General features: G+C 37.0%; 1 protein-coding gene across 4 annotated transcripts in view; it reads right to left on the bottom strand.

Annotated features, from left to right (window-relative positions):
• Positions 1-24,929, bottom strand: part of LAMA2 (laminin subunit alpha 2) — a 391,440-nt gene that overhangs the window by 19,348 nt on the left and 347,163 nt on the right. For all 4 annotated transcript variants that reach the window (XM_074819148.1, XM_074819147.1, XM_074819146.1 and 1 more), the window contains 8 exons: positions 23,220-23,379; positions 18,159-18,283; positions 15,920-16,082; positions 13,648-13,792; positions 11,228-11,366; positions 6,940-7,060; positions 4,432-4,650; positions 2,908-3,056 (listed from right to left, as the gene is read on the bottom strand). In XM_074819148.1, coding sequence (XP_074675249.1) covers positions 2,908-3,056; positions 4,432-4,650; positions 6,940-7,060; positions 11,228-11,366; positions 13,648-13,792; positions 15,920-16,082; positions 18,159-18,283; positions 23,220-23,379 — 1,221 coding nt within the window. The remainder of the gene's footprint in view (positions 1-2,907; positions 3,057-4,431; positions 4,651-6,939; positions 7,061-11,227; positions 11,367-13,647; positions 13,793-15,919; positions 16,083-18,158; positions 18,284-23,219; positions 23,380-24,929) is intronic.

The raw sequence follows: 24,929 nt of genomic DNA on the forward strand, positions 1-24,929 counted from the left end.
AGAACCACTGGCTGATCAAGCCAAGTCAAGAAATGGAAGAAAGACCAAAGAGGAAAGGTGTAAATTATTCTGGTAAAAGCAAGACTCCAAGTGTGACAGAAAAGCTGAATGCTCTTGCCTGTCCAAACTACTGAGATGCAAACATTGCAGATTTGTATCACATTTACAAGGAAACATGGTAAAGGGGACAGAAAGTGAAAAACTAGTTTGCCAAGCCATACATTGTGTGGACTGAGAAAGCGGCGTTAATGTAGGGCTGTGGAATTGAGAGACAGTGGATTATTTTGATGGGTAACATATATAACAAGGTATAGCAACAAGAGTCAAAAATTTAACTGCTGTCTTTGGGACAATTTACCATTGACGAAACATAGAAAACCTTCAACTTTGGAACAAACCCAGCTTAAGGTGAGCTGAGTTGCAAAGATTGGAAAAGAACTTCAGTATTTTTGAAGGTGAATGCAGAATGCTAGCTGGCATATTTTTTTTATGTTGTTAGACTATATTTAATAGAATTTAGCCAGGAGAGAATCAGGACCACAAAAAAAGCTTTATGTGTCTATGGTAAACTCTGATATGATTTATGAAATGCAGTTTTTATTTCAAATATGTTACAGTCATGTTAAATATCAGGACCTACCTATTCAAGCACCTTTTACTACAATTAAATTTGGGTTATCTAAACCCAAGTTGGGTATCTGTAAGTAAGTAGCTTGATTTTTCAGAATTACTGAGCATCCTTACAGCATATCAAACTAATCAATTTCTGGTGAATAATCTCACTTTTTTCAACTGCAAAATTATTCTGAACTCCAATATTCTTCCTTAACAATAATTACAAATGCTAGCAATGGAATAGTGAAAAGAGGTTAAAAGAGGTTAGAGAACTGGTGTACTACATGCAAATTGTCCAATTTCCTCATAGTTTTGGATGGATTTATTTGGTCTAGAAAGCTGTAGAGTAAGGAAGTGATTAATTTTCCAAAGGGTTGGAGGAAGTGGGTATTAAAAGGCTTATCTTTTGGGACAATCTCTAGGATTTCCCCAGACCCTTCAGTAGTGGAAACAGAAGAAGAGAGATTTCTATGGGGGCAGTTCAGAGCAACAGACTAATTAACGTTCTGTGAAGTGTCCCAGAGAGGACACTTCTCTCCACTGCCTTCAGAGGAAGTGCATAGAAATCAGACTGTCAAGACTTCTGTTATCCTTTCTACTGCTGCATGTTAGCCATGGCCACTGATTGTTAATATTTTCATCAGCTTGCAATATTTCATCTCATCTTTAGCCATTGCCATAGTAAACATTGTGGCTCCAAGAAGAACCATACAATGATGTGATTAGCCTTCAACAGTATCCTATAATTACCTTGGAAAAGAAAGCAAATACTTCATAATTATATGGACAATTATCTCTTTGAAGAGTTTTCAAAGGGTGTTCCTCATGTTTAATCAAATAAAGCTTGAGTTCATGATGAGCAGAGAAGGAGTTAATCTTAATTTATATATTTTCACATCCATTTCAGGTTACAGAAACTGCAGAGTTCAGGCAACTTGTTTTGTAACAGAGCTACTTTGAAAACACAGAGGTTTCATCTGAACATGCAGCATCACTGGATGGCATTGTACAGCAACTGTGTCTTGATGTACTCTCAGAGGTCAAGCTACTGTACTTGCTATAGCACTGCATAAAAGAACTTCCTTTGTTGTTTAGAGCTTCTTATTATCATCTGCATATTTGTGTTCTGTCACACTGTCACAAAATATTTCGCAAAATGCAGTCATCTATTTCCAAAATAACTTTTTCTCTCAAAGAATTCACAGTTTTACCTTGAACTACCGATTGAAGCTGCGGAGAGATATTGTCTGAAGGCATAATTTTTTTTAAACGATACAATAGAAATTCAATCAGAAAATTACATTGACAAAGGACAAAGCAAAGCAAAGCAAATTATAGAGAGGACAGAAGGCACCTTGGGACTAGACAGACAGGAATTGTTGCTCAAGAAGGCTGCAGTGTTGTGGGGGTAAGAGGGTGAAGCCCAGTGTTCAGCATGCTTGGATAAGCGCATTTTGTAACATGCTGAATGTCACATCTTCTTTCTGATTTTTTTTTAAACAAAACAGAACAACATTGTGCACTAATACACTGAATGTCTGTATAGTATGTACACATTTGTATGTCCAAATGTCCACAACAAACCCTACTTGGTACAAGGGCTATTGCAGGCCATAAATAACACCGACTGCCTGAGTCCTACACACTACAGTAGTGCTGTTTCTAATCACTTTCTGAATGGTGAAGTGTAATTAGCATTTTTTACAGTGTCTGAGAAAGGGCAAAGGAATTTAAGTGAAATTCTGTTTAAAAAAACATGGTCTGAGAAGGTCTGCAATGGCTTTCCAGCAATAAGAATGACTGCCATTTATCTGGGACTGTGTGTCTTCATTGTTTTACCATATCTAGCTGGGCACCACTGTAACCCCACATATATACACCAGCACATGGCATCTCAAAAAGGCTACAGGCTGCTGTGCTGTTGCTGGTTATACACTCTGAAAACGGTCTTTTTCTACATGTCTTGAAAAGGTGATTTGCTGCACTGCAGCAGTATTTCTCATCCATGGATTTGATTAGTAAAATATATTTGCCAAGAACCAGAAGGTTAATTCAGACAAATGCAGGTCTCTGGAGAAACAGGCTTATAGCCTAGGAAAGCATGTAATCCCAGGTCTGCAGAATAATATGCACTGTCAGAAACTAACTTCTAAAACTTTTTGGATAAGGATGGAATCACACAATTCTTTGCCTCAGCAGAAGCATTTACACGGATTGCTAAAGACATTGGTACATTTACTTTGTTGAATTAGCTGTGCTGTGTGGTCTGTAGCACTTCTAGGTATTTGTTACCCTTTAGCTCGTTCTATCCGAATGGAGTGTGCTCTGCCGTCGTGAAACTCGCCAGCTTCTGGTTTGATGGTGATTCTATGAGGATCCTGTATCCCAGTGGAGATATGCACTTCTAGTCGACCTCTGTTCAGGAACACTGCATAGTAGGCCTGCAATGCATATGTTGGTAGGAGAAGGTAAGTTACATTTGGAAAGAAATTATTTCACTTAGTTTTATATCAGTGTGTACGTTTTATTTTCTTACACTGTTTTTTAATTTGCTCACCATAGACAAGATACTGTAGTTTCAGTTCTGCTGCTCTCTTACATTTTTGTAATGAGGAATGGGTAAAATGAGGTCATGCTGAAAAGCCTCATCAAAAAATTTAACTCTCTGCATACCTATTTGCAGGGAAGGATGGAGACTTCTAACCTAAAATTCTTCTGATTTTTGCTGTTACAAGGCCTGGCCTTAAACCCATCAAGCCCCGAACAGCATTGATCTCAGTGTGAGTTCTGCATTTGGAGGGCTGGCAAATCATGCTAGTAGTTACTCTAGCAACCAATATCAAGTTGTAGTGGATTTCAGGATCTAACCTCCAGTTACTATAGCAATGAGTGTCATGCTCACTTCTGTGACCTGAAAAGCTGGGAAATTATAAAGGAGCCCCTACCCTGTTAATGTCATGTGGGTGAGCCATTATAATGTGCTGTCCCTGGAGTGGGTTCCTCCAGGTCACTGAGAGCTCTCTTCCAAAACAGGCAGGAAGGGGAATAATGAAATACTATTTCCCAGAAGTCCTGAACAAAGAAAGCACCAAAATATTCTGTTTATCTCTGTTGTAGTATGTCTGTCTGTGAGGTTTTTAATTAATCAAGATTTGAATAATTTCTAACAGCAATCACTCTTTTACCAGTTAGTCACTTGGACTCTGTAGGTACTTTGAACTGAGTGACTCTATCCTCTTCTTCAGACAGGATTTATACTGAAGATTGTATTTTATGGAAGAGAAGGAGAGGTTGGAGCACTCTTAAGTCTTATATCCCACAGCAGTGATCCCAGACAAGGTGCTTATCTTGCACTGCTTTTAGCAGAGTGATTTTTTTTTTTTTTTGTCTCAGGGAAAACAGAATGATCCTCATTTATGTCTGTATGAACAGGAATGAGAGATGTTTCTAAGCATTAAGAGTGCATAAGTAGTCCTCAGAATGAGTGAAGAATAGTATTCTCTAATACTTAGGTTTGATTAAAAAACCAACATGGAAGCATCTATACGATAGAAAAACAAATCTGTTGTTTAGCAACAAGCAACGGATGCCTTACTGTACATGTTTAAAAGAAACAGTTACTCCAATGCAAAAAAACAGTTCTGAGCCTCTATCATATTCTCCATCAGATAAAGGTTAACATTAGAAAGAATTCATTCCCAAGCACTGAATTTTAACTTAGGCATCTTAACATCTGACAGTGTCTTGAAACAAAACAAGTGGAAGAAGATCATTAAAATTGTGGGTTTTCTTTATCTTTTGCTAGGTTCCTCGTACCTGTCCCGTCTGTCTGCGCTTTCTCCTCAGAGGGGCAGCTTTCCTTCCAGTGTTCCTGCGCTTTCTCCTGGGGGGGACAACTGTGCCACTTGTGCCAAACAAGATGATCCCAGACTCATTCCTGGTGCTGAAGGAGAGGTTGATTTCTGTGCCCAAGTCAAAGGAGACAGGCTGCAGTTCCACAAAACCTGGCTTGGGGAAGCTAACTGTATAGATGTTCTGTAGGAAGAAGAGAACAGGCAAGAACATTAGCAGGATTAAAAGAAAGAGTACGAAATGCAGAAAGATTCCTTAACTAAAATAATAAACTATGTAAATATAACTAGTGTGAAGAGATGGAAAATAATAATAAATACTAAGCAATTTACTTCTCAAAGTGTTGTGCAAACACTAATTTACCTGTTTACATCTGGGATCATTAGAGTAATTCTGGAATCCTGTCTTACATGAAGGCAAAGTCCCAGTCTTATTTTGGTATATAACTCTTGGATTAAAAATAACTGCTCACAGGTGTTTTTTTATATGAACGTTTTTCATTGAGTTGATACAATGGGATTTTGCTTTCAAATCAATACAATAGATAGCAACAGCCAATATGAACATAAACTAGATTCTAGTATTTGTCAAACATACCCAGAAAATACTTTTCATTGTCAGTCTTTATTGCTTCATCACTATTGCTTCTCTAAGCACCACTGCTTTCTCGATGACTCAGGCTCAAAAATGAAGCACTCATTGCACATGGCCCAACTCTTTGGACACTGTTAGTCATTAACACAATTTAAAGAGTAAAATGTGTCATCAAATAATAAATCAATGTGTACTCCTGAAGATTTGCTGTAATCACTGCCAATTCATGTATTCTTCCAGCTGTGGAAGACCAGTCTATAGAAACAGTGACTTTTTCTAAACTAACTCACCATTTTTTCAGTACAGTAGATCTGTTTTCAGGTCTGGAGATAATAGATTATGTCAGATAAAATCACTAATGATGATGGCCACCTTTCTCTGAAATCTGAGGGCATTTAAATAATTGAGCATATAGTCTTTATTTTTTTGTTTTCACTTCTTTTTAATGATCCTACCTATCCTGTTTTGTACAATTAGAATATTTTATTTAATTCCCCAACAAAATAGTTAATCCAATTAGATTTCATACTCTGAAATCTCAAGTGTTACAAAATAACGTGAAAAACAAAGTACTTTCTAGGAATCATAGCAACAGAAGAAAATGAACACAACTGTTCTTTCCTATTCAGGAAAGAATCTACAACAAATGAAAACAAATACGAACTTTTGTAGATAATGTTTGCTGAAAGCAAATTTTTAAGATCTAAAAGCATTTGAGCAATCTAGTTGTTTACAGTTTAGTTTTATCACAAACTTAAAAATGGCCATCTCATGACAGATCCATCTAGTCTAATATCCTGTCTGAGTGTCCTGTTGTTGTGTGCTTTTTGCTCTGGTGAAGGCCAGAGGTACAAGAGATAATCACAGCAAAAGAGAGTCCTTGTCTTTATTTTGGCCTGGCCAAGTTCCATTCACTTTTCAAAGGAAATTTATAACGTTTTGTAGAAAAATGTTTGGAGACCATCAGGTTAACTACAACTCATTTGGATTTACTGTAGTGGTATCTGATATGGAACTCTAGATCATACATCTGCTTGAAAAACTATCTTAAACAGTATACATTTCCAGGGAAGAAATAAACTATTTATTGGAAAACAAATGTCACTGCAAATATTCTATTATATACAAAGACTCTTCTTTTCCACGGAAAAGTACTATATTCTCTCCCAAATTTAGGATCAGATTCCTTTAATTTAATACACATTGAAAGCCCTTTAATTAGAAGCAGCAATAATTGAAAATAAATAGACTTGAGTTGTATTTAAAGTTAAAATAACACCACCAATTTTGCACATTCTTAGTGATCAGTAAGAAATGTGCCTTCCAGCTCAGTGGTAGTTTGTAACAGTAAATGCTCTACAGTTCCTATCCTAAAGGTGACTTTGTTTCAGTTACCCCCAAATATACTGTGATTTTCAAAGGATCTCAGGTTTTCTGTAGTGAATGGCTTTATAACAAGATTTAAAAAAAAAAAAAAAAATCATTTAAATCCTTGGATTTTATGTACATCAATATTTTTTATGGGTTTTGCAATATCATCAGTGCCTAATTCTATTCTCATTAATATCAGTTATTCCCATTTTAGTCAGCTGAAACAAAACTAGACCATTGTTTATCATTTCAGAAAATCCTACCCTTTAGGGATAGGGATATCACAGCCAGCCAGGGATAATGTCCAAGAATTTAGGATTTGGAAAACTGGTCTATTTGCTGACCAGACTCATTCATCTTTCTCTTAAATATAACTGTTCTGATTTTCAGATTAGATCCCTATGTGTGTCTGAATATACCTGATGCAATTAATATGTTATGCCATAAAATTGGAAACCAGAAAACTTTATGCCCATTAAGACCAAAATACAGGAAAGTTAGACTAACCTCTAGTGTGCATCCTTTGGTTAGACCAACAAAATCAGGACTACTCAATATATTATATGGTGTCCTTGAAATTTCAATCTCTTTGAGGCAACCTGTATATTTCTTTAAGTTCACTTCAGGCCTAAAAAAAAAATTATAAGTACAATGTATGTTCAGATATAGATTTCAGGGAGAACACAGTCAGCCAGACACACACACATGCACTTTCAGATGCACATATGCTTGATCTTTTTTTTTTTAAACACACACATATGCTCAAATGAATACACCTTGCCTTCTACCACCTACCAGCATATATTGCACTCTGCCTTGCATCACTCAAACCTGTAACAGGAGATTCATCTAATCTCCAATTGACAATAGTCCTCCATTTTTTCTTTCTTTTCTTTAGTGTGTGGTTTGTTTGTTTGGTTTTTGGTAAAGGAATGCTGTCACCTTTGGTGTTTAAATGCAGTCAGCTATAAGATAAGTAAGTAGTTGTTCCTTAGGCAAAGCAGAAGGATGCAAGCTAGGAAATCATAACAATAAGGAGAGCGCTTAACTGGAAGACAGATGTTTCATTCATCTTTTTTTGCATGCTAGATCCTAATGAAAGGAGAACTTCAGCAGCATACAAACATTTTGGATAAAGTCTGCCAAAGACTGAAAAAAAATTTCATTTGATTTTTTTTTTATGCTTTAGGAATTCTTTATGTTCAGGTGGACTGACATTTGTTTTCTGTGTATTTTATATTCTAAGTATCTTTCCTATGAAAACTGCGGCATATTTTCTTATGAAACAGCAATACATTTGGCTTTCTCAGGCCTTTAAAGAAAACAAAACACTTGGGTTTGTTAGAGACCCTAACTATCCATCCAAGACAGGAAAATATTGTAATAGAATTGCAAAGTTCCATGGTTTGGCTCAAGAGCTGGTTGACAGAAGAACTGAGAAAATCCCTGAAAGCTAGCATGCTTGAATGCAAAAGTATGATTTCCCAGGCCCGGGAACACCACAGTGAGACCATAACTCCTAGCAACATTTGAACCAGGCTTGCAAGAAGAAAAGCCTTATAAAGTCACTTCAGAAAAAAAGGTTGCCATTCATACCATGGAGAGTAAATTCAAAAAGAAAAAAAGCACTAGTTAATTCACTCACAGTATTGCTCATGAGTGTTTACTAGAATATCTGAATATGAACAGCTCAAAGAAAGAAAAAGGAATTTGGAAAATAAATGAGCTAAAACTGTGGGAAGAAAAAAACCCTGAACACATCAGGTCCCTGGAAGGAAAGAAAAGATTTTAAAGAATATTAATTACAAAATAAAACCATTTTGCTCAGATACTATTTAGCTGCATGTTTTGGTACTGAAAGCCATTCTTTGCATTACAGCCAACCTAGCAAGCGCAGCATATTCTCTGGCAAATTAGCATCCTCTACATAAATTAAAGTAAGCATCTGATTTACTAAAATAATCCATATTGTGCTTTATTTACAGTCATGTAGTTATGGTCACCTTTAATTTTTGATTTTTTTATTTCCTAGCTCTTCCCCAGTTCCTTTATAGACTCATCTTCCCATCAGCAGAACAGCCTTGCTGTGTCATTGTCAGCAGTGCCCAGTCTCCTGTCTTTGCCACCCAGAAACCATTCCCACTCCTACCCCCTTCCTGCCCTGTCCAGTTACAGACTGTCCTCATGCTGTCCCGTTATAAGCAGTTGCTGTTATCTTATAATTCCCAACCTGTATGGACTCTACATCCTTGCAAATGTTGAACACTTGCTTGATGTTTTCTTAAGGCGTCCTTTTTCCCTTGTTCTTTTCCAAAACATACAAACAAGGTCCAAGTTCATTCAGATCTTGCATAAATTCCTGGCCTTTTTTTAATTTTTTGCCAAACTGGGATCAGTTTCAATGGAACACAAACAAAAATTTCTGGAGCTTGGGAGGAAATAATCTCTCAGGATCAGGGGTGGGGGGGTGGGTGGTGAAGTTGCATTTTTCTAATTCAAGCCAGGAATTAAGCTGCAAAACATAGTAGAGTTTGTATCTGAGCGTATCAAAGCAAAAGTATTGGACACAAATAGTTGCAAACTGAAAACAGTCAGAAATAGGTGACCTCTCCTATCTTCTCCTCATCCTCTTGTTCTTAAACTGAGAATTGGCAAATCTGACAAAAATCTGCACCTTGCTTTCATACCCTCCTCAGTAACTACTTCCTTGCCTTGGACTGCAGCGTTCGTTGCCTGACCTGGGACTATGTCCCTCTTACAGCCTGGAGGTCAGAGCCAAACTCGGCAGTACAGCTTGCCGTAGCTTTGCTTCGGAGGCATTCCAGTGTCATACACAAACACAGCTGAAGTAAGCAGCTGTGTGAAGAAAATAAAAGTTGTTTGTGTAGGTGTGTGCACAGCATGTAAAATGACAGTGTTAAGCACTTGGGAGCAGCTTTGCTTGTTGCAGCAGGAGCAACTTGCTGAATTAACAGCCTTAGCGTAACAGCTGGTATAAGTACTGCCCACACGCTGCTTCTGCGTTGCTGCCTGTGCTTTCAAGCTGCACTTACTAGACACATGCAAGTCATGCAAGTAATCTGATTATTTTTACCTTGCTTTCATACTAGGGTGAGAGAAAGAAAAAACAAATAATAAAAATTACATTAATTATAGCAAATGATACTTATTAGCAAGGTTCAAGTATTTCACAGTGAAGCAGATATACATCATTTACAACAATAATAGATAGTGAGATTCTACATACACTATCAGGCTATAATAATTAACAGGGTTACTCTGCAAACAGCTATCTTAAAATGTAATATATCAGAGAGATTTTATAATCTGTTGCTATACTTCATCGTAAGTAAAAGCAAACCATGTAAGAAAGAATTTGGCAGAACTGACACGACCTGATAATTACAAAGTCACGGGTACCTCAGCGTCTATTGTTTGCAGTAGCTCAGCTTTGCCCTAATCCCCCTTTCACTATTTTTGATTCTAATTTACCATAACATTCATCTTGCCCCAGTGACTGATGAATCATAGCTGTAGGCAAAATGGTTACCACAGGTCCAAGTAGCTGTGGTACACAGATTTTCTAAGCAACCACAAAGGATATGCTGGAAGATAATTGCTCTAGACATTTTGTTATGCACCAGTGTGATTTGACAATTACATAATACAGTGTTACATTTCATTAGTAAAATAGATCTTAGATCTTTTTACTGCTGGGTGTTTTGACATCAGAGATCAGTTATTAACCTAATAAATTAACAAATACGTCCATTCTTTAGTTGCAGAACAGCCTGTGGACTAATCACAACATCTCCTTGTGCACAAGGCCACTTCAAGGCTGTCATTATGCCGTGTAGCTAAAGCTGATGTAGATTAATGGGCTTGGTTCTGTGTTGCTCATCTGTTCATAGTAGCACAGAATTCTCTTGTTCTTGTCATTGCAAAACTGCTGATTATTCATTTAAACCTTAAGTAAGTTTTCTGGGCTATTTAAAACCATGCAATACAGTCACTAAACACAAGTATCTGTTATGCCATTTCTTTAGTTTATTAAACATTAAGTTAAAGTTTATCAATAATATAATGCAATATTTTAAAAATAAAATTTTAAAATAAATTTTATTTGCGTAAGAAATTCAGGATCAGGCTTCTGAAGAGAAAAGGTTGCCACATATCATTCTACTTACTTTAAATATATCAAAAGTATTGTATCATATACTTTAAGTCCTGAATACAGGAGGAATTTAATTTAAGGAGTCCAGGAACTTATGTCTACAAATAATTTAAAATCATATCTAAACACAATGTTTTTATATGTATTGAAAGTATACTGACCCTGATTATGCAAAAACATGAATACCCATTTAAAAGTAATCCCATGAGGAGTAGTTTGTAGTTCAATATTTCTACTCATGCACAAGGTAAACCCTTGTGCTTAATTTGTGGAGGTATCGAGCCATTTCTGTAAGTTTGAAGTCACATATTCTATTAATCAAATAAAAAAATACTTAAAAAGTTAGCTACATCATGGTTCTGTTCTTGCACAGCATCAGAAAGATGTACTGCACCGTTACCGCTATTTCCATTGTATTCGTGTAATGTGAGCTGTGTGAAATACACTGAAATACACAACTTATGCAAATAAAGTGTTGGTCTGCTGTGGCAATATAGGAAACATTGGGAACTCACCATTCACTTACTGAAAGTGAACTTGAGAAATAAGTACAGAATATAAGATTACATTGCATTTACACTCCCTTACCAAAAGTAAAGAAATTTGTTTTAGCCACGTTACCTTAGATTTCTTAGAGTTGGCAATCCCCCAAAATATATTTTCTCATGCCCTTTTAAATTGAGCCCAAAGTGGCTGCCTGTAGAAGTTGTTGCTATGGTCTCTTCTTCATTGGTGTCTATGTCTACAATTGATATGTTGGCTGGAAGAGATTTGAGATTGATTTCAAAAGATCAGACACAAACAATAATTTCTTAATGTAAGAAAGCAACAGAGAAATATTTGGAGGGTTAGCAGGTGAGGGGATAGGCAAGGAGGGTTGTACTTTGCAATTAAGACTCTGTATTTCCAAATTTTCAATTACAGGCAAGGGAAGAGACCTGCACTTTCCTCTGTTTCCATAACAACCTGAAAAGCTATAGTAATTCTGTATGTTTTATTTTCATATCTTCTCTAAACCTGTTTCAATGTGGTAAGTTCTTTGTGTCAGTGTAATTTGGAGGTAACAGTTCAGGACAAAGTCAAGACAGAGGAGATTATTTTACATTTAATTTATGACTTCAGTCCAACAGTTGCCACTTGTGCAGGATTTTTTAGTGTAAAAGTTTGTTAAGCATTGTCATTATGTGTCTTATAGATTGTTGATCAGTCACTCTAAACCATTTTCAAATCCAAAGCAGTCAGTTGCTGTCATATCTAATCTCAATCTGGAGTCAGTGTTGTGTTACATACAACCATCCCATTTAAATGCTTGTTCCATGTATATTTTTAGTGAATGGATTAATACAGGATATAAAGTTCAATGAGACTGACAAGACACAATGGAAAACGCTGATCAGCCCCCAAGGAAGAAAGGGATATTCTACCATAGGGATGCAAGGAAAGGGTGGGTCCCTCCCTCCCTCCCTCCCTCCCTCCCTCCCTTCCTTCCTTCCTTCCTTCCTTCCTTCCTTCCTTCCTTCCTTCCTTCCTTCCTTCCTTCCTTCCTTCCTTCCTTCCTTCCTTCCTTCCTTCCTTCCTTCCTTCCTTCCTTCCTTCCTTCCTTCCTTCCTTCCCACCCTCTTCATCTACATACCTAAGGAATGAAGTGAACATTTATTTTAGCTAAAAAAGTGACCAGTCTGATTTCTGCTTAAAGATAGAATAGAGTGAGTCTGGAGATGAAAGACCTGTCAACCTCTTAGGAGATTTCAAAGGCAGGACTGGCTAGAACAGGTAATGTATAATCCAGGGAGAGGAGGGAGCGATGGGAGGATGGGAGGAACAATCTTGACTGATGGAAGCTCTCCCCACAGGTGAGTCTCTTGTAGCAGCAGACAACTAAATAAATGCTTTAAAAGAGAATGTGCAAAACCTGAAACCAAACTACCATTTTCAGGAGTGAAAGAGAATTGAATGTGGGATAGACTTTCCTGCTGAACCTTACTGTAAACAAATCAATTTTCCTTTCATTTCTATACCTCTATCTTCTTTATAAACACAAGGTATGTTTGAATGGTATTAATAAATTACATGACATCATATTTTATCTTAATACCTTCTGAGTTAAGTATGAACTAAGATAACTGGCTAGCAACAAGGCATTCCTTCTCTAAAGAAGCAGCAAACCTATAAGTGAGAGCTCTGAGTTATTTTGGTCAGTGTCCCAGCTCCCAAGTCTACTTCAGCCAAATAACAAGAGAGTGGGATGGTGTTTGAGATGCGAAGGTTAGGTAGAGAGCTGGCACTGCAGGAGGCAGATGAGGAAGAGTGTGTTCAGGGGCTTGTGGTGACCCTGAAGATTCAGAATGCAGTAAGTCTTCAGGATATAAAGGAACAGAGAATATCACAGATGCTGTAAATAAAATTAATTTGGCTCAGGTAAGATTCTATGACTCCTATAACTAGATTAGCCAGCATTCTTTGCCAGAATTCTTTGTGATCGTCTCAAATGCGACCACTTCACATTTTGCACCAGTAACAGGTTAAAGAATTAGGAGCACTTCTGAAGATGTTCCCTGTTGTTTCCATGCAGATTCAGATCATGGCATGCTGTATATCATTAGGGAATATACAACAGTTGTTGTGTTTGTCTACTGACATACTGTACTATCAGTACTGAAGTCATTGCTTTTTTAAGCACTTTGGGATATGATGGGCATGAGAGGACTGTGCAGCTTGAAAGCTATTGCTGGCCTAACAAAAATCACACAGGTTTGCTTTATGATTTTGAAAAACATCAGGGAACTGATGAAAAAGCTTATTTTTTCCCCACTCAGAAGCATTTTAGAACATAAGTTATGCATCTGTAAAGCAGAATTATGCCTGAAAATTAAACTACTTGTTCATAAAAGGTCTGTTTGACAGTGCAATCCCTCACATGCAACTCAACACACAGAACTTGATAATTCCATCAGTTTTGCACATCTTCTCCATGATTACATGGTTAGCTGTACTGCACAAGTAACTGGGAAAGTCATGGTGTTGACACCACAGGAACTCACCTTGCTTTTGAATTCTTGACAGGGTAAAGGATTTCCATTTGCCATCGTTATGATTTTGGTTGCTGATAACAGAAGCTGTACCTGAACCCAAATCGTAGCTGACTTTTATACGCCCACCACTGAGTTCTACACTCATGAAATCCTTCTGTTAATGAAAAGGAGTAGAAACACAAATTATGATTCATGTTTATTTTGATAAGAGGCATATGACATTAAATAAACACTTTTTTTTCCTGGGTGACAATAGACAACATTTTCCAAGCTTTTAAAAAAATCTATTTAGGCATTTACTGCCCAGGACTGTAACATACAAAAGTCTGTTGCCAACAAGTTCTTTTTTCCCCTTTTCTTCTCCTTTGGATTGCTAACTTAGTTGGAATTTTGCTAACAATTTTGCTGGAGTTTGATGGGATGTCTGTACTTCTGTTTTCTTAAACTGAAGACAAAACCACACATTATAATTACCTGAAACTAATACTCAGCTTTGAGTATATGTCTATACTACAGTTAGTGCACTTACTACATACCACAGCTAGATTTAAACTTGCAAGGGAGAAAACAAGGATAGTAAAAATGGTAAAACAGGCTTGTTTTACCAGGGTTTCCAGAGAGTAATTGGTACTGATGGAGCAACAGAGAGCTACGAACTGTTATTCTCATCAACCACTGACACCAATATCTAAGCAGTAACTGGAGATGGCTGACTGGAGCAACGGTGTATGCTGCAGTATCTACAGAAAAAGAAATGGCAGGATACAAAGACCAAAACAAATACCCAGGGAACTGGATAGCATGAGAGGCATTAAGTAAGTAATCGTGGATCTATGATCAAGAACATGAACATACAAGAGAAATTTTAAGTCTAATTATCATTTTGCTCATAGCCAGTTCCACCTGTTCTCAGACCTAGGGAGAATGAAAATACTTTATCATGTGCTGAATACTTATGCAAAACTGCAATAATAATGTTATGTATACAGAACATAAATTTATGTTAAGAAAGGAGTAAAATTTAACAAACTTTTTAACTTCTTTAACAAAATTTAACAAATTTATTTAAAATTTAACATGCTTATGCATGTCTGTCCATGCATCACTAGAAAGAGCATCCTCAAAGTTTTTATACAGGGGGACAGTATCTTAAGAGAGAAATTGTATCAGGGACCAATTGCCTTCCAGCTCCCAGTGTTTTTCAGAAGTTCAAGTAAATAATTTTTTCTAGAAAACGATGTAAATTAGTGATAATTATACAAAGTAATTATACAAAATAATCTAAAATAATTACATTAATTATACGTTCAATATTCGATTATAAAAATTAATTAGAAAAATGAAGTACGTACTTCATTATCATAATAAAATGTTATCTTTTACTACAGTCAGTCAGGAAAAGCACCCTCCTCCTTGACAATTCCAGTAATTCTGATAATTTTTACCAAAATACAGGAATCTGAAATATGACTGATTTACACAAACACTGTTTTTTATAAAATAGCGAGTGCTCAGTAATTCTTCAAGACATCAGTGAGAACTGCTGTACATAATTTCTGGCCCATATGAAAATGCTAAAGAAAGGACTCTGTTCCCAGTCAGGCATGCAAATCAATCTGGATCAGAGATGCTGAAGCTGAGTTATTCCTGATTCATGTGAAGATATAGCCAGATGTCTTTATAAATAACTCCTCCCTGTTATCCACACACATTTGATAGTGTGTGTGAATAAAAACCTTGAACAGCTTTATAACTAATGCTTCTATTCTCTTAGTTGTAAAAGGCACCATTTGTAGACCTTGTAAAAAAGTAATCACCATCACATCCTGTTAGTTGCACCATTCAGTTCCCCTTTAATGACACTGACATTAGACACAAACTTTTTCTTTATATCAGTAGGACTTCTATCTAAGACTCGTCTCTTCCCATATTCTCCCTGCCCTCACAATACGATATTTTAAACCATGAATATACAACCATAACTGACAATGTTTGCACAGGTAAACATTTGGGATAAATGAAAATTAATTAATAATTTCAGAAAAGCTGGAATTCCTCTCAGTCTAACATAACGCTCCCCAGTCAGTAAAGACTAAGTAGTCAACTTCCACACTATAACACTGTTTTCACTTGGACAGCAGTGAAGCATCATACCAGGCAACATCACACCAGGACTGTGCTATGTTAAATTACTATTCGTTTTCATAATATGATTAATTCAGCCACTGCAAAGATGGCATGAAATCTGTAAGGAGCGTGGAGGTTAGTTGGTTGTTCTTACCAAGTCATCAGTAGCAAGATACATCAGCAGGGCATTTGATGAGAAGGTCCTGAATTTGAACATGACTGTGGAAATATTGGGGTTCCAGCGGATTGGGCGACTCACCATGGCGTAGCTGTCACCATCAAACTGGACCGTCCCTTCACCGTCTGCCACCTGTGGGCTGAAAATGGGCAATTCTAAACATTTTCTTTTGCCGTGTGAGGTAAAAAGAAGTGGGGAGGCTAGGGGAGTGAAGGGACACCTCTTGGGAGTCTTCCTAAACTTGGTTTGATTTCATATCAAGCCCCTCTTCTGACAAGTGAAGCTGTAAGGTCAGCTCATTGGCTGTCCAACACAAAAGCACATCTGGGAAGAAGATGGAAGAGGAATATGTTGCATATATCTCATGGCCTGTAATCACTCATTTTGCAGTCCTCAGTGTAAAATAGCATTATGTACTCTTTAATCTTGTCATAAATCTTGGTTTTGTTATTGTTAGTGATTTCACAATTTCTGTAGGGTTCCAGATTGAAAACCCTGGAAACTGTGATTCTCTGTTTACCCACAAATTACAAACATCACAAGAAGCATCAGTCCCTCCACAGTTTTTGGTATTCCTGTCAGTACAAAACAGAAAAGATCAGGCCTTGAGTTTGATTTTTATGACAGACTCTTTGTCCATTTCTGTCACACAGACCAGACAGCTGCAAGACAGCAATCTTTTGGTTTAATCACAAACATAACTGAATTTGAACAAGGGACCTACACGTGAAATAGTGGCCAGGAACATGCTTCCCATTTATCTTGGCACACATACAAGGATGTTGAAGGTAGTCCCCTCACCTTCCATAGCTACATTTAACAGTTAAGTTTCTGTAATTAGTTTTTGCAGGAGAACAGGATTCTTTCTGGTACTGGAACAATGGTTTAAGGTAAAAGGGAGCTTCTCAAATCTAGTATTCTTTTTTTTTAAATCTCATCTCACCCATCCCCAGTCCAAACAAGCAGATCTACACTATCAGTAATGAATGAGAAAATTAAATTTAGGTAGAGATGCACTAAAAGTTTTAGGCATTTCCATTAGGACTTGCTTGGAACTGAAATACATATATCCATCATCATGCTCCTTAAATCTCCACCTAAGTGTCAGGGGCCTACAGTTTTAGTGAAGGAAATCCTCTGGTATTTCCTCAGTTCACAACTGGAATTTCCATCACTTTCAAAGGGCTAAGCCTTAGCAGGGTGTCAAACTAGCAGCCTACTTGTAACCTCCTTGACCGGGTCTACAATTATTTTACCTAATGCAGCATGAGCTCTATACCATATACTGATACTGCCAAATTCACTAAAAAACAGGAGCATCTAAGAGAATAGTGCTGTTTTCATGCAGTGGGTCACTGTGAAAGCCATTAACAAGGACGTGAGAGACCCAGAGTCTGTCTTTAGATGATAATTCCCAGGGCTGGGCTGTGGTATCAGGTGGTGCCTCTGTATAAAGGTCTTCAGCTTTTGAAGCTGACACACGGCACACGAAAGCATTTGAGATAAATTTGATGGGAAAGGGGAATGATCACAGCTCTCTAAGGACAAGGACACATCTGGAAAGGAAGTAACTTACGTTGTTTTAAAATTTCTGAAGACAGTTCTGAGCCTACATATGAGTCTACATACATGAATTCTGGTCCAGCCTGCATGGGACATCTACCCTACTTGGAACCACAGGTCACTGACAGGGACAAGATTTCCCATTCTCTTCTGAGAATGGAAACACCTTTCTCTTGTGGGGATCTCTTCTCACTACACTGGTGGCTGTGAAAACCACCTTGAGGTCCCTGACTGCTGCATGCTGCGTAAGAGGTGCAGGCACCCACACCACAGCTGTCCATGAGCCAGACTCAGTCCCACTGTGGATCTCACCCTGTCTTATGTTTTGACTAATCCTGGTTACTGGTTAGCAGGAGTCTTTCTATCATATCACTGTTACACCATCTTAATTCTGTTAAGACACTGACTACATTTACAACCCAGACTGGGTGCTTCCCCTCTTGGTGTAACTGCAAGCTAACTTCGTATTTCCTACAACGCTCAGTGTTGCATACAGACCACAGCTGTCTACTGGAACTTGATGGCTGCTGTTATGCTGCTTGATGGCTGCTTTTATGCTGTTATGGCTGCTTCCTGCTGCTTACCACAGAATGCAGTGTCACCGCAGACAGGTTCCCAAAGGAGCATGAGAAAGAGTCAGTGCTTCACCTACCTGACGGCACATCCTTTGCAGTCACCTTTGATATCCCTGAAATTCCACAGTCCTATGGGCTTGCTGTCTAGAAAGGTTTCACCCATGCAGCCAGTGAAGGTGGTGACTCTTACAGCATCTGACTTCTGCAACAGAAAACACAAAACTCATTAGAATTCAATTCAAAGTGATCATCTGTGTCTGCAAGCATAATTGGTAGGAAAATCACAAATACCAGATGTTGCTGCTTCTTATTTTAAATATCAAGAGTAATATTTAATCTGAGAAGCCCTGCTATAGAACAACTGATCAGTAAAAATGCAAGCTAAACTTTGTATCAGTCAGAATGGAAAAGCCCATTTATATTTGAGACTCTGAGGAAGGCCTAGGCAGAATGATATTTGGAGAACAAGGAGATGCCCTGGCTTCCACATCACCATCAGCTTTCCTGGCTATTCAGAGAGCTGCCCACTCCCACTTGTTCAAGGTCTGTCTGGGTATTTGTTTAAGACTTCATGGAAAGGACTATGAGGAATCTTGCCCACAATACAGTAAGGAAAGCGTTTCTACTGCACTTAATGCTTAAAACTCTGGAAATTGACCACATTGTCCACATTAAAAGACCAACTGTGAACTCAACTGTAAAAGTCCATGCTGATTTTTGGATGCAGAAAAACTGCAGATGGCAAAGCAATTAAAACTCACATCCTATCAAAACTCATTAATCTAGGGTCATGCACATGGGGTAACATTCATTGGATCGTAACATGGTACCATGATCAAGGTAGTAATATTTGACAGTACACAGAGTACTCATCACAAAATTATCCTTCTAAAAATACCTGGTTTCATTTAAATTTCACTTCATCAATATGAGCTGATTGAAAATCTATATACTTAGTTATCTCAGATAGACTAGCACCTGCTGTTTTCCATACAGCAATTACAAATATTAAGATCTTGCAAGAGAATATGGAGAAGTGCAACTTGAAAATATTCAAGGAAAAGTATGACTCAAAAGACTTAATGTGCTAGTGATATTTCCCAGGGTAATTGGGAAGGTTTTAATTAGCAACAAGTATGAACTTAATGTCACTTCTGAGAAATTCATGACATCTAAGTATCATAGTTTTCTACTCAACTCAGACGAAAGATGTTTTTAAAAACTGAAAATGAACCTTCCTTTTGAATATACTGCAAAGATGCATGCAAAAAGGGATGTGGACAAAATCACAGGAGGGATCTAAAGCACTCCAAAACCCAATAATATGAAAAAGCTGGTTTCTGAGACAAAGATTTTAAAAATATCAGTGACCTTGATAAATTTCCAAAGAACTTCCTGGTTTTAGAAAGGTGTCTCAGTTAAGGTCTTCATTTTGTGAGCCTGACAACTGTACCACACGGTGACAAAAATTCCCAAAAAAGTAAAGTTATCATTTATCTTTTAATCCACAGACTGTGTCTCAACAGAGCAAATCCAAAGGTGGTTAAAACTCTGAATTGCAAATATACCAGCCATACCAAACTTACAATACACTGTCTTCCTACCTCTGCCCTTGTCTTTATTTACTTGGAAAAAAAAAAAATCAGGAAGGTTTTCCTGACTTAAGATGAAAAAATGAATTCTCCAGAAAATATCTGGAGAGCTCTTACTGAGGTTGAAAATAGCTTTTCTGGCATCAGACTTTTGCAGCATCCACAATTCCTGTTCTGGTTCAGCATCGCACCTCATACTCAATCCTACAACTGTATTACGTAGTGAACTGTGTTTACTACTCACCTCTGCCTCACTGTATCTAACTAAAGGAAAAAAAGAAAAACATTCAGGAAAGGGTTCAGACTTAAACATTACTGTGTTCCAGGTCCTTTTGTTTATCCTGAAATATCAAGAGCCCTTGAACCCTTTTCCCTCTAGAGATTCTGCTAAATCTCTAACTTTTGACTAAATACACAATTCATGATGCTTCTTTTTTAAGTAATTCTTCTTAACTAAATATTATTCAAATACTATTAGTACTTAAATATTAAATAAATACCCCAAATAAATGCTACTACTTATAAAAATGAAGTAAAAGCAGTAGATATAAAATATTTTAAAACTCAAACTTATTTTTCCTTTGACAGTTCAACTTAAATGAGATGACCTTTGTTAGGAGTGGTGACATCTTTTATTGAAGCAGTTGGTACCAGCTTTGGGGCCTGGTTACTCAAAAAACTACATATGATCTCTACACCTTTGCCTCACTTTTCCTACCATCAGACTGTAATACCAGAAGGTCTTTATTTAACAGCAACATATTTATAACACTTAAACCTAGAGGTGGCATCATGTAAAACATAAATTTTTATTAGTCTAATGTGACAGCTTTGTTGTGGAAATTAGGACTAGGCACAAGACTACTTTATGCTGTGGCACAGAACAGCTGTTGATGAATTTCTGTATCATCTTTGATTCTTTGGATTCTTAATGTAAAAACAAGAATTTTTTTCGAAGTAGAATTCAGGTGAAAGCTCTGGTCTTCAAGGTTTGGTGTCCTAGACCCATGCAAATATAAATGGTACTACCATGTTTCAGTACTTTGCCCCACTTGTATTCTCATAATTCAAAAGTGAAATCTAAAATAAAATTAAAATAAGGTTTCAGTTTAGGCTGGCATTTGAGGTTGAAGCTTCATGACTCCTTCAGGGGATCACTCAAAGACAACAAGCCAAAACCCACCTGACCATGCATTTTCTAGCATCTCAGCTGAGTCAATGAAATTTAAATATTGTATAAACCAGACTCTCAAGTGCTTTTCTAAATGTGGAAAAATGAAATTATTCATTTAATCATAATTCTGGCACTTATGATTGTTACCTGAGCCAGTTTGTCTTCCCAAGCCTGCAGTCAGACTCTGACAGTTAAGCATTTTAGTGAGGTAGACAAGCACATAGATGCTCTATAGCCTCTACGGACTGGTGCAGTTGGACCCTTGGTCATTATAACTACACAGCACTGCAAGCACTGAATAGTCCTGATTCAGCTGAGTGGAGTGTTTATTCCACTGAGTTATTATGGCATGTGAAAAACAGGACATAATGCCAATGCAATTAGATTTGTTACTGGTAAAAACAGCAGAGGAAATTAAAATTTATCCGACATAGCAAAACTCCAGGAATGAAAGAAAGCTGAGAAGTAAATTAGGTGCAGGAGATAAAGCACCTCTCCTCGGCTTATTTCCATTCCCTTTGAAAAAGCAGATCAAAGGCACAGAGTACAGAAAGCCAGTGAGGCCATTCTGGTTTTGTAAGGGTCACTAATCTGTGCAGTACACAGCCACTTTTAGCAACTGATGATTCATTAATTTTAGAAACATGTTTTGAGGGTTCTTGTTTAGGGCTAACAGAAGAAAGGAAACACCTTTAGTTGCCTCTAGACAGAAAGCTGGAAGGTAGAGAGCAAACCAGAACTTTTGTTTAAGCCTGTAAGGAGAACATAGAAAAAAGTGACAGAAAGGCTGTTTTTATGAATATGTAATTCTCCAAGAAATTCTTCAGTTGACTTCCTTGCCTATTTCCTATATGAAATCAAACTACAAAAAAACCCCGCATTGCAGTTATTTACATGCTTAAAGTTCAACAAGAAACATCAAGATTCGTTGCATCTGCATCTTTAGAACTTGCAAATGTTTGTGATTTTTTGTAGATCCATTTTGGATAAAAAAGAGAGAGTAGATCTGAGTTCTACTAATATGGACTGACTTTCAATTTCCTAGCCCAAAACCTTATGAAATTTTCTCCCATTCCTGTGAATGCTTGTCAAAGTCAGATATATCTCACTTAAGTTAGCTTGTAGTTGTGCAAGTCTGCTCAGAATTGTTTTTTTGTGTGTGTGTGCAGAAGCCGTGATCAAGTTCTAAAATGAAGCTACCTGACTGTGCTCCAAAACACATGGATATCTTTGAAGCTAAAGCTGGACTTCAAAACCCTGATTTCAAGCAAATGGAATCTACATTCTCTATTCCTCTTGTATCCTCTGATTTTGTCTTTTCCTCTCGTGAAATGTGTACCCACACTATTCTCTGTAAGAAAGGAATATGTCTATCCACATATTCCCAAGCCAGAACCATTTACAAGGTTGAACTTTCTAAAAACTAGAAAGTTGGACCATAAAATATTGTGCTATTTTAACACTTGAGGACATATAGAAACTTTAGTGTAAAAGAAAGCTATTTGAGTTCACTGTTTGGGAAAAGTCTAAATGTTAGCTTCTTTTTTAATGTTAAATGAGGATTTTTTGGTAGTGTTAGTATTAAAAAAAAAATCAAAATATTGATCAGGAACAAAATAGTTCATTTAAATTGTTTTGTAATGAATGCCACCAGAAACTATATGCTAATTAGTACTTATCTGAGAACTTTTTTTGCTGAAAGATTTCCATCTGTTCTATTTGGCATAAATCTTCTATTCTTTCCCATTAAGTTAAGCAATGTAGAAGCAGTCATCAGAAAAAATGAACAGGCAAAAAGAAGAGAAAATAGATCAGGGATCTGATGTAGGTAGCAGTTAAAAAGAGGGGTATTACTGGGGGGAAAACAGGAACCAAAATGAAGAAAATAAAGCAGAAATGTCAAAAGGACTACAAAGGAGGAAGTGATACTGTGGGTAGATGACAAAGTAAAAAACCTTGAATGTAAAGGAATATATATTCTTACATACATTGTTAGGAGACCAGGAATGTATGGAAACAAAAATTAGTTCCTGTCACTGTCATGCTGAAAGCCTGTTGGGGCAGCAGTATGTCCAAGGTAAAACATCCAGCTACCCAGCAGGAATTAGTTGTTTGAGCTAAATGCTGCATCAATACAGCCTGCCACCAGTAATCTGATTAGAAGTTAACACCACGGGCAGAGAAACTTTAGGTCTGTGCACCTAAACCTCTAGGCAAATCTCAACAATCTTTCAAGAGTGCAGGTGTACTACTTGCTACTAAAGCATCTACTACAATGATGCCAGCATATTAAAATTTACTATTTCTACTGTAAGCAATAATAAAAATTGTCCACATAAACAGACAGTTAATACACCAGCACCAGACATTACCTTTAGTTTTTCAGTTAAACCACCAACAAACAGCATGGCATTAGCATCTACATCCAGAATGGTATATCCAGGTGGAGAAACAGCATGGAATGTGGCTGGCACAATGCTGGCTTTAGGACCATCCAAAGCTCGCACTGATATTGTGCCATTTTTCCCACTCCTAGAGATTTTAACAAAATAATTTAAACATACAGAGTCAGTAGTCAAACCAAACATAGGAAAAGTCTTTATTAGACAGCATCTTTTAATAGAGGCATGTATTACCGATTTGATTATTTTGATACAAATGAATAGACTCTTATGCTTGTATAAGTTAAAGACATGATCACAGAACCAGGTTCTTTTCTCTCCTCAATGTCCTTTTTGAACAAAATTCACTATACAGATGAAGTGGAACTTTCATTGACTAAAACAAAGAATTGTATTTTTTAAATTATTGTGATGAAATTAGTGTTAAGTAACTGTTTCGTGATGTAACAAATGATGCAGGCAAGGTTCCAAATTAAATTTCTGAATTTCATAAGGTTTATTAGATTATATTTGAACTGAAATGAATGATCATGTGATAAAGTACTTCAATTTCCTTCAGTGCGATGCACAGAGTTTGCATTTTCTGCAGTGGAGCTCTCTGGTTGCTTATCGAACAGGCACAAATCCCATTGTGTTTAAGGATGTTACCTCATTGTCCTCTATGAATCATATCAAATATTGATGGTAACAAAAACAACAGAAGAATTTGCCATTTGTTAATAGTTTCTGGAGCAGTTAGCTTCTATTCCTTAGGTTATATTAATGTAATAACTGGCATGGAAAGAGTTTGACGATGTATTTTTACAATAGAAGGAACAGAATGTGGAGAGATGTGATTCCTCCTAGTCTTTCAGGTATATAGAAAGGTATTTCAAAGGAAACTTGAATCATTTTGAATCCTTTGCAATAATTTGCTTAATATTACCTTACCTTATAGCAGTATGGATAAGAAGTAAACTATTATGCATTTATAGTCACACCATAAATTAGTGTTTCATCCCAGACAGATGGACCATAATCAACACACATAATTTTTATGGGGCCATAATACAATTGTAGAAACAAGCATGGAGTGTGACCTGAATCGTCATGTGCAGATGAAATATCTACTATGTTCAGTAATGTGGTGGAGGAGTGGCTGGGAGATGAGGTACGCAGAGGGGAATCACATACTGTGGAGTTATGGATAACTTTGGAAATTGCTGCTTTATCTTATTTCTAATAGAATGCTGGATTTCCCATGACCATTGTCATGTTAATTTGGAAATTCCTAATCTGGATGCCTTATCTTGCAAACCTAAGTAGTACTGAAACACTCAGCATGGATACCAATATTACATGGAACTTTTCTAACTTAGATGTTTGATACTTAATGCAGAAATACACCATTTTAAATAAAACTTACTTTCTTTTTCCATAACAGTTTGCAGACTGTATAGCTGTCAAGAATGACTACCCATTTTTTAGATTACATGTGGTATTTTGCTGGCTACCTGATTAGACCCTAAGAATTACTCAGTAACTGTTCTCAAGGTAGGCAAAACGGAGATTTTTCTCAGAAAACAGTTTTTATACCTACATTTGTGAAAAGGGTTTCTAGGGAAAGGAAGGAAGCCGATTAAATAGAGGTGATAAAATTCACCAAAAATTTCTACATGTAGCTTTTTGAAATCAAAAGTT

This window comes from Strix aluco, chromosome 3 (genome assembly GCF_031877795.1).
Source record: "Strix aluco isolate bStrAlu1 chromosome 3, bStrAlu1.hap1, whole genome shotgun sequence".
Lineage (NCBI taxonomy): Eukaryota > Metazoa > Chordata > Aves > Strigiformes > Strigidae > Strix > Strix aluco.